General features: G+C 50.1%; 1 protein-coding gene across 1 annotated transcript; it reads left to right on the top strand.

The window, feature by feature from the left end:
- Positions 1 to 6817: 6817 nt before the first annotated feature.
- LOC112890774 (ethylene-responsive transcription factor WIN1-like) lies at positions 6818 to 8243 on the top strand. The gene is made up of 2 exons (XM_025957630.1): positions 6818 to 7069; positions 7289 to 8243. Exons 1-2 carry the CDS (start codon positions 6987 to 6989, stop codon positions 7917 to 7919), a joined length of 714 nt encoding a protein of 237 aa, XP_025813415.1. The 5' UTR covers positions 6818 to 6986; the 3' UTR covers positions 7920 to 8243.
- Positions 8244 to 10797: the final 2554 nt, after the last annotated feature.

Below are 10797 nucleotides of genomic sequence, written 5' to 3' on the forward strand. Positions count from 1 at the left end.
CAAGCCGTACTTGTATGGCAGCTACAATGAGACCCAGAAAAGTTTGAATACTCCTGGCAGCCCAATTTGACAGTTCAGAGTTCAGACATGCAGTGTGTCTGAACATTTCTTCCTTTCCTTGAGAAAAATGCAGAAGAAAAGTGCCCAATCAGCACAGTTACAAAGATGCTGAAATGGTAGATCGATTCCATTGGACGCATCAGGTTCACGGTTGGGGATGTTGCAGCTCATTTTCCAGGAGGAAAAAAAAGAGAGGAAATCTTAAGAGCAATCTGCTGCTGCCTGGTAAGTCTGCTTTCGGTTTCCTCAAGTATCTCGTCTGATCAGTTGGCAAACGCACAGATAATTTCGAACGAAACTCGCGTCGGGCCCATTCGGACGAACACAGGCGCATCCAAGATTGGGAACTCGCCGGAGAGCGGCCGTGGCGGCGAGACCGGCGGAGCAGCGCGGGCGACGTGGCGGAGAGCCGGAGACGGGCGCTCGTGTTCTTGTCTTGTCGCTGCGCGTGGTAGCCCCCTTTCTCGATCAAGACCGTGGAATATGAATCTAACGGCTACCGGGCACCCTAGGGGTGGACGGTAAATGGATTACCGTCCACCGGGTCGGTAGGCGAAACAACAAACACCCCTGGCCGCGGCCCACGGCGGCCCAAGTGCGCTATCAGGCGCAACGTGCGTGACTGCAGTTTTGACACATCGTAGAAGTTGGGTTGGTGCAAGAGCAGGTTGTTTGTTGGGCTGATGTTTCGATGGCCTATGTTGATTCTTCGCGGTCGCGTGAAGCAGGCGCGAGACGAACAGCGGGAGAACTATTCTTTTCCGTACATGCCCTGCGAAGCTTTTCCCTTTTTTTTTTCTTTTTTTCACCGGTTCGTAGTAAAAGTGATACAAGGTTAAAGTTAGAACACCGTAATTCAAATTCTGAATCTACCTGCGCACGAGTACTGGTCCGTTGTGCGAACGTATGTTTTTTATTCCGCGTCTTTTAAATTTTTTGATTATTTCAATTACAAGATTGGATAAATAGAATTAAACTGAGAACAAATAAAACCATAGTACATGATTGGTTCATGAATGCATAAGAAAGACTCCAGTGGATTAGACTAGATAGGTTCAGCAACCAGTACATATAGAATGATGAATTTTTTGTTGAAACTTTAAAGCAAGTTTGATTTACAGTTGCTAGGTTTAAATATTATCTTGGACGAAATAGTATTGTAGTACAATCTTTAAAAGGTAATTTGTGGAACTTTATTACCGTGTGCAACAAAATATTTGTTTACTAGGAACAAAAGAAAATTTGTTTGATACAGAATGTAGTTGTTATCTTCAAACATATTTTGAACAGTAGAGGAATGAAAAGAAATAAAAAAGTTTAATATAAAAAAGTATATTTTTTAATTTTGAACACTTGAGGAACTAAATGAAAAATATTTGTTCCCATGTAACGAAATGTTAGCAATATAGGAAAACTTAAAAAAAATTGTTTAATGCAAACAAATCAACTTCTGTTGCCATGGAACAAAAAATCTATTTACTTGGAACAAAATGAGTACCTTTTCTTGAATAAAAATTTGAACACTATAGGAAACAAAAATTAATATTAATTTCAAAGGAACAAATACTTTAAAAATAATCATGATTTGTTAATATATGGACAAATAAACCGTGGAGGAACAAAAATTTAATTTTGTTTATGATGAATTTAAAATAATGTTTGTTTGGAACAAAAACTATATGTTTACTAGAGACAGATATTTTAGAAATAGAAAAAATAAAAGAAAGAAAAGAAAAAATGAGAAAGAGAAAAGTAAGCTGGAAACGGACCAAACATGTGCTGCAAACGCTCACGTCATCATGAAAGTCGAAGTAGCCGGGACGCATATGCGCAGCTAATTATATCACATCTCATACGTACGGAGCCTTCTACGCGTCTGGTCTGGTCTGGAAAAGCTTCTGGGATGCAATGGATCGTACCCGCGCGAGCGACCCTGGACATTAGCGCGGCCGCCACCCGCCACCGCACAGCGGAGAAAGTGTGTTCGGGCCCGTTTTGAGTCAACAACTATCCAGGAGCTAAAGCCCACCAGTTCCACGGCACGGCCCAACTTTCCAAGAAACTAACTGGGCCTAATAACATCGTAACATTTGTGGCTGTGCCTTAGCATCACGTGGAGACACATGTTCTCGTCACCTCACCGTCGCCACCATCTCGAGGAAGAGCCACGGAGGAGGAGTTGAGCTGGGTGACATGAGGCCAGCCAAACATGCCACCAAAGACTGGCGTCTCACTCGTACACGGGAGCTCAGCATGAGTTCCCAATCTCCCTGGGCGTATACGGCGACACCAACACCGCTACGGTGATTTCACCAATCTTCAACTGTATATGTAACGAGCGTCTTAGCTGCACTAACCAACCGGATCCGGTCTTCCAAATTCTTTTTTTATTCTATAATAAGGATAGAAACATGAACCCGTGGATGAAGTATCAAGTACTCCCTCCCTCCTAACTATAATTCATTTTGGTATTTTTAAATACATAACTTTTGCTACGTATTTAGATACAGTGTATATTAAGATACATAATAAAATATATATATCTAGAAAAATCTCGTCACCGGTTACTGTTAGCGTACTATACATCTTTTTCCGGCAGGTGATCGTTAAACCGCTCGCTAGAGGTCGACGACGACGACGACGTGACTCAGGAGCAGTAATGAGGAAGAAGAGTCCAGGGAACGTGTTCTCCACCCACGGTGTGGCGCCCAGACAACGAGGAGGACCCGTCGTGGACCACGGCCGGGCCGACCCAGAACCAGCATCGCGGCGCACAGGAGCGGGAAAAAGTCCACGCGCCTGGAAACCTGCCATGTTCTGTGGAGGAGACGACGCCCAAGCCTCATGACAGGCCACACCACATTTTCCTTCATTTTATCACCGCTACCATTCTGCGTAGCATGTCATGTTCCCGTGTCGCGCAGCGGCGGCGACGCCCGCCCGCTGCGGAGCTGTAGGTGCAGTAGAGGCCGGCCCGCTCGCCGCCGGCCGCCGCCGCCGTGGCACGCGCTACCGGAGTAGCCAGGCAGCTCGGCTTGAGGGCAGCGTGCACGCCACATGGTTGGCGAAGCTAGGGCCGCCTGCTGATCGGTCGATCTGCCCGGCGTGCCGGGCCGGGTTGTTCAGTTCAAGGACTCGTTGGGGGAGCCCAGGCAGGCAACCACAAGGGCAGGGGCTCCAAGCCGAGCAGTCTACTCTACCACAGGGCCACATGAACACGAGGGGCAGGTCGTAACCACCACGCGACAGCCCCATTATTGTGGCTAGCCAACCCTCGCGACGTGGAGCCTCCGCTCCCCCTCCCATGCCACGGCGCCAGTGTCCCCGCGATGACCCCCTCCCAGACGAGCTGCTGGTCACGAACCCGTCGCGTATAATTAGAGGCGTTAACGTTTGGACTTCCGGCCGGCCGGCCGGACTTCGATCGACGACGTGCTAAAACTAGACCGGTTGGGTTGCCGAGCCGCTGCCGACTGCTTGCTCTTGCTCGCCGGCCGGTCGGGCTCCACCGCCACGCGCGATCGGCGGCTGCAAGCCCGGCCGGGACCCGCTCTGCTATCATTCGCCCGTGAAACCTCAGAGCGAGCGAGAGCTACGTCGCCGCCGCCGTCCTTTTACCCTCGACCAGGAAATAAGTGCCCTGAGGCTGACGACTCACCAAGAAACTGGCTACGTGCATGCGTTCGTGCTTGGGTCGGGTCGGGTCGGGTGGGGATGACCTCATCTCGCCCCCTGCTCGTGATGACACCTCTCGCATGCGCATCGACGTCGGGGAGTATGGAGCGGATCTCGTAACGGCGTTCTCGAACGAACGAAGAGGACGATGAATCCACTCATGCCAGCATCGCCATCAACAGGCGATCGGCTCCATCTGCAGGCACGCATTCATCACTACCATACATCAATCATCGCTGCATCAGTATAGCTTGATGGACATGAAGGTTAATTTGACCGAGTTGCTGACCCTGCTGTCACAGCCGCAGTGGAGAACAATGTTAAGATCTAGCTGGTTGGCGACCAACACTCCGGAGAGATGAGCTTAGCTAGCTAGCTAGGTCAATGTAGAAGAGCAGGAAATCTGGCACCCAAAGGCGCCACTCCTTTTCCTTTTGGAGTCTAGTGTAGGTGGTGGCAGTACAGTACGTAGCGGCAGTACTGTGAGCGAGTGGTGGCCTGGCGGGGGGTGTTTGGTGCTGACCGACCCATGCACGCACGAGAAAGCCCACACCGGAGTTAATACGGGCCAGTAGCTAGCTAGCTGCTGCTGCTTAAAAGTCAGTAAAACCACTAGCTTTATTGCCCTACCACTGTCCCTCAACCTGCCCCTCCCTCTAGGACACTGTGTACCCTATTAAGCTTTGAGAGAGAGGGAGAGAGAGAGGCACATACATGGATGATCGAAGTGTAACGTGCAGCGGAAACCTATCGGCATGATCGATGAGCTGAGCGTCAGTATGTGTGTACCAGTGTGGCAATACTGCTCTTCACCGAACCTCGCTTGCTTCAATTCTTGGTGAGGTTGAGTGCTCACCACGGGACGACCGCCCGGCCGACTTCCAATCGCGGCGGAGCAGGACAAGGATAAGCCGGGATCAACTCGCAGTCGTCGTCGACGCAGCAAGTTTTGGGAGCAGGTTGCCAACAAACACCGCCACTCTGTGGGGTTTAATTTCTTCGAAGTCGCAACAGCGACGCGCACCGTGCCTTCCGGTTCCGGGGAATTCGCTTCCCTGCCGCGGATGCACCTCTCGATCGCTCTCGGTTCCCTGCAATGGACGACGACGACGCCGGCCAGCTCCGCCCGCGGCCCCACCGCCTACGCACAAAGTGACAACACGCACACGGTGAATTAAACAGGATGAGTGGACGCTGCCATTCTCATGCAGACAAGAAACCATGCCATTACTGTATAGGTAGAGGAACTTGCCGAATGCTGCTTGGTGATTGCTACTATAGTAGCATACAACGCTAGCTAGATTGACAAGGAAGAGAGGTAGTGCAGAGGTGCCGGTACCAGCTCGGTACTGTGACTGATGAGAGAGAGAGAGAGAGAGAGAGAGAGAGAGAGAGAGAGAGAGAGAGTATGTGTGTCAATTACTGCTCACCTTTTAACCATGCTCAGGTCCTGGCAGTCCAGGACAGCCAACCACCATCCTAACCTGCCTCACTTTCCATGGAGTGAGCAGCTGCAGCTCCCAGCACCGGCCGCTAGCACGATGGGAAGGTTCCATCCTGGCTGCAACTCGAGGAAGGAACTCACTGACACACGTATCCGCGTGGAGCCCAACCGTAAAAGCGCCCGCCCGTACCCGGCGCCCGTTGAATTGGGCGTGCGTGGACGAGCTAGGGCAGCGCGCGAGCGAGCCCCGCCATTGATCCTGCCCCGCCTTTTTACGGAGCTTCTGTTGCCATGGATAGATGATTGGCGGATTGATTGCTGGCCATGGACGGGTGCCCTCGTGGGCAGCGGAAGCCATGGATCGGAGATGCTGCTGCTGCTGCCGCCGCAGTTATTGCCAACCGCTCGGCTGCTGCACCAGTGACCTAGTAGTGTGCTGTGTGCAGTGGCGTCGTCGTCCCGTGGACATGGGTGAAGGTGAAGGAAGCCCACGTCGTCTCTGTGTACTGAAGGGAGTTGTGGATCAGGAGTCTCCGGGCTTAACAACCGCTCCCTTCAACCGGTGCATGCATGGTCCTGTGTGTGCCCAACTGCTTCCTTTACGAACGATCGATCACACCCATCTCCAGTTCTTCTCCGGCAGCGCATGGTGCCTGTCTTCGATCGCTCCACATTTTGGGGTACAAGTGTTCACATCTGCATCCAGAAACAATGCACAAGGGGATAGAGCCATAGAGGAAGAGGATTAGGTTCAGAATTTCAGTCACTTCACAGCATTTGGCATGCAGCATGCAGTTAGCTTTGCGGCAGCTAACGGACGGCAGCAGTGAGAGCCGGGGATGGATGGATGGTCATGGATTAGACTGATGCATCCAGATCAGCTCGGCTAATGAGCTCAGCTCAACGGGCTCCATCCAGCGCCGCCATAAATGAGGTCGCCAAGGGCGTAGGTGGGGGAGTTTATTACCGGCGTACTGCAGCAGCGAGGGTGGTTATGCCGATGCCCACCCGCCACGCACACCTCACCGACAGCGCGCCCCACACCCCCAACCCACCAGGGCCCCCCTCCCACCCTCCCTCTCCTACGATTCTTCTCTGATCCTCTCCGTTTTCCTTCTCTGCGCTGCAGTTCAGTTCAGTGTTCGATCACCTGTTGCAAGCTTCTGACCTTCTTCTGTGTGTTACTGCCGCCGGCCGGCCCCACGGCTGCTGCTGCCCCAGCCGCCATGGATTACACTCCAAGCTATTACAGTAATCCAGCGCGTGCTTGGGGCCTTGGGTGGTCACACTGTCACCATGGACATCGAACACTGACAGAAACCCCACTGCAATGTACTCTGAGAGTCCTGGCAGAGTACACCCAGCACACTGTGCGGCAAGGAAAAGCCAAGGCCAGGCCACCGGCAGATACGTGGAACGCAAGCCAAAAGTACTGCCCTCCCCTCCCCCAAAGGCCAAAATCTACTCTCGTTTCTTTCGCACGCACGCACAACACAGCTGGGGGCCTCGTCGTCACCGGCTCGTCGCTCTATCAAACCACATTGAACGCTGCCAAGTACAGCGGGAGGGTTAGCTTATATTCACCGGCAGGGGGGCACGGCACTAGCATTACTCCTCCCCACACTCCTGAACCGGAGGCACTCACTCGCACACTGACTGCTGCCCAGTGCCCAGTGCCCAGTGCTCGCCCGGTTCCCACCGCTCTGCCGCCTGCTGTGCCCTGCCTGTGCCCTGTCCTTCCCTCCCCTGGCAGAGAATCTGCAGGGCTTGCCGGCCGGGCCTGCAGGGAGGAGGGAGCGGCGCTAGCATGGTGCCGTCCAAGAAGAAGTTCCGCGGCGTCAGGCAGCGCCACTGGGGCTCCTGGGTCTCCGAGATCAGGCACCCGCTGCTGTAAGAGCAACTAGCTCATCCTTCCTTCCTCGGCCTTCGGCTATGCATGGCTACAGCTTCTAGCTTCACACTCTCGCTCTCGCTGTCTTGAAAGATACATTTTAATTTGCTAGGTCGCTTGTTTTATTTCCGACTTTCCTAGCTAGCAGATCGTTGCTTTCGTTCTCTCTCTTTCGCCATGCATGTATGTGTTTTGAGTCGGAATGCGATTGATGGCAGGAAGAGGAGGGTGTGGCTGGGCACCTTCGAGACGGCGGAGGAGGCGGCGCGGGCGTACGACGAGGCTGCAGTCCTCATGAGCGGCCGCAACGCCAAGACCAACTTCCCCGTCCCGAGGACCGCCACCGGGGAGCTCGCGCCGGTGCCACCCGCGCGGGACGCCCGCGGCGGCGGTGGCGGCTCGTCGTCGGCCGCTGCATCCGCCGCCGGCGGCAACAGCAGCAGCCTGTCGCAGATCCTCAGCGCCAAGCTCCGCAAGTGCTGCAAGACGCCGTCCCCGTCGCTCACCTGCCTCCGCCTCGACCCGGAGAAGTCCCACATTGGCGTGTGGCAGAAGCGCGCCGGCGCCCGCGCCGACTCCAGCTGGGTCATGACCGTCCAGCTCAACAAGGACGCGGCGGCGTCGTCGTCGTCCGGCGAGGAGCCGGCGCCCAGCGACGGCGCGGCGACCACGCCGACCTCCACGTCCACGATGACCACGGCCGGCTCGCCGTCGGCGTCGGCGACGATGGAGGACGACGAGGAGGAGAGGATCGCGCTGCAGATGATCGAGGAGCTGCTGGGCAGGAGCAGCCCGGTCTCGCACTCACATGGGATGCTGCAGGCCGGAGAAGGCAGCCTCGTCATCTGAAAATTGCATGGCTCAACGAGCAAGCTAGCATGATCAGGTCACTGTCCCAGATCAGAGCAAGTCTTTGGTAGAGTGCGGTTGGTGCAGCGCAAGCAGTTAAGATTGTTGCATCATATCATAGGTATCTCTGTTACTACATCGATCCAGCTTAATTAGGAAACCAAAATATAAAAATATATATTGTAAGATAAGATTAGTCACGACCGTGTGAAGCTCTCTGTATTTATTAAAGGCTTACTTACTTGTATGTATAAGCATGCATGCAGTCCCTGGCATGATAGTCACACTGTCACTGGAGAAACCCCTTTGCTATATGTATCAATAATATCAGGTTATATATCGATATCAGCGGTGTCGCCTTCTAATAAAAGGAAATAGTAAGTACCTTGTAATTGTGGTCTTTCATTCTTCCGCTTTCATGCTGCTGACTTGCTTAGGGTTTTTTCATCAAAGGAACATCTGGAATTAGATACGATGAAGTTGATCTTTGTGGAAAATGAGATGTGTTTTATTTATTGGGTAACAGCACAATCCCTTCGAATCATAGAGCATTAGTCTAGCTAGCAGTTCCTCAAGACTAAAGAAAATGGCATTGAGCATTTATGCCACGTACCTTTTCGGCAAGGCAGACATAATGCAAGGGAACAAGCAAAGAGTGGCACATACGTTCCCTGTATCATATACAACTACATTAATCAGTTGAACGCAAAATGTTTACTGAGCACAATGTTTACAGAGTGCATGCGTCAAAGAGAAATTTAGCAATAATTCTACTGCATCAGTAGTGAACAAAGAAATTAAAGGTTATATTCTTAGATGTTATCTATCGTGAATCTCAGTTTCAAGTAAATGTAACAGTTGAGAGTATGTGAACATAATCAGCGAATGGACTAAATTAATGCTCACAAATTTTGTATAGAAACATGAGGTGACAAAGGTGAACACCATACATGGATCATCATTTGATGACAACGAAGCACCGAACGTACAGTAGCATGCATTATTCCTCACCATCAATAAGCACCCTAATACAAAGATGATTAATAATAAGCTGCCAAGTTAGCATACGACCACACAAGCCATAATGACCAGCGGAACCATTGCCTGCAGGTAAAAAAATCACTGGTTGCAGGTTTAGTAGCTTAATTGATGATTAAATGCAATGTCTACACAATCAACAGGAAGCCATCAACTTAATTGTGACAGCGCACCAGAATGCATATGATTGTTTCAATTGTTCACCCACAAAGTAGACAGCAGGCTGCAGGGAGTACACAGTAAAAGCAGATATCAGTTCATGTCAGCTTCAGCTGCCATGCTTTTGAATTGTGACGTTAATCCAGAACTATTAGCAGAAAAGAAAACTTCACCACTTCCCTTTTAATTTGGAAACAAAATTGAGCGCTAGTACATCATATGTGAATATCAAATGATGGTAGCTAGAAAGCAAGAGGACTGAAGCGGACGACAAAGAACATGGTCCCCATATTCTCTTTCCTCATTTCACAACACACAAATGGGAGCAATGAAGCGCGAATCATCTCCACAGTTGGTTCTATAGGTTGGTAAAGCATGCAGTCAATGCAGGTGGGCCAATTCAGTTAGTTGGTCAGTCATAAAGGACGGTCTTGCCAGCCAAAAAAATAAACGGGACAACAACAAGAGGATATTAGCTGCCATTGACACATACACTTGGCTGAGTCTAGGATGTTGATGAAAACAACAATGGATCACTATTTATAGTACACAACAAGATAATATTAGCATCTGATTAAGACCTTAGTGAAGTCCAGTGATGGCTACCACCAAAAGCGATGGCTATGTAGTGAACACGCTATTAAGTTTGGATGTTTAAGTTTGGATGCTTAAAATAAACAAACTCCAGTTAGCATTTTCCTCTTCTATTAATAGCATTAGCATGTTTGTTAGCTCATTAGTTTGTGTCACAATCTATCAACCTATCACATAGGTTACAAAAAGTCCACACAGTTGAGAGAAACTAAGGATATAAAAAGGAAGACAATATTCCCTACAGAACAAAATAGACATATATAAGGTTCGCCTAATAAAATTCAGGGAAGGATGGAGACTAGTGCTCTTAAATTTTTGGAAAAGTCACACCAGTTTTTGCCTTGCCACCTTGTGGTGCCAAGGTAGCTGGTTAAGGACCTCCCATGTTGCAAAAGCATGCATTGAATATGTCTAGCAGGATAGCTGTACTGGTCCCTCAACACTAACTCTGCTTTGCTTCAATCCTGTTCAAATCATGACGATGTCATCTTAATTAGATTGTAAAGCATACTGAATCAGTTACTCTGAGATATTGTTGGCACTACCATCACCTGCCAGATCTACCAAAAAACTCTGAAATGATAGTAGATGTACAGGCCAATAAATGGATTAATGACATTGCCTCCTTGATAAATTGACGAAATTAGTCCAAACATGCTTAAGAAAACCGTACACTCTTAGCTTGTAAAAAGTGAACAAACAAACAATTGAAGTAAACTGTAATCTTAGAGGACAGACTGGACAGTTAAAGCCATACTATTTTCTTAGAAAATACATGCAGTCTTGAATTTTCCTACAAGTCTTACCAAAGTATGGCAGAGGCAGCAATTGGCAATAGCCGTAGCATAAAAGTGGAGCAGCTCAGTTAGGGTCAGAAACTCAGAATGCCCTGTGTGGCTCTCGATGTGTATAGTATCTAGATGATTAGATTTATCCGCGACGATACTTCCATTAAAAATGAAGTGTCAGATCTGACACAGCATTTCTGCAAGCAACTAGCTGCAGACCAGCCAACCACCCGTTGCACGGCGTTGGAAAGTATGACTGCAAGTGTATGATCGAGTAATGACCCTACAAGGAGGGTTTA

The sequence above is a fragment of the Panicum hallii genome, chromosome 4 (genome assembly GCF_002211085.1).
Source record: "Panicum hallii strain FIL2 chromosome 4, PHallii_v3.1, whole genome shotgun sequence".
Taxonomy (NCBI): domain Eukaryota; kingdom Viridiplantae; phylum Streptophyta; class Magnoliopsida; order Poales; family Poaceae; genus Panicum; species Panicum hallii.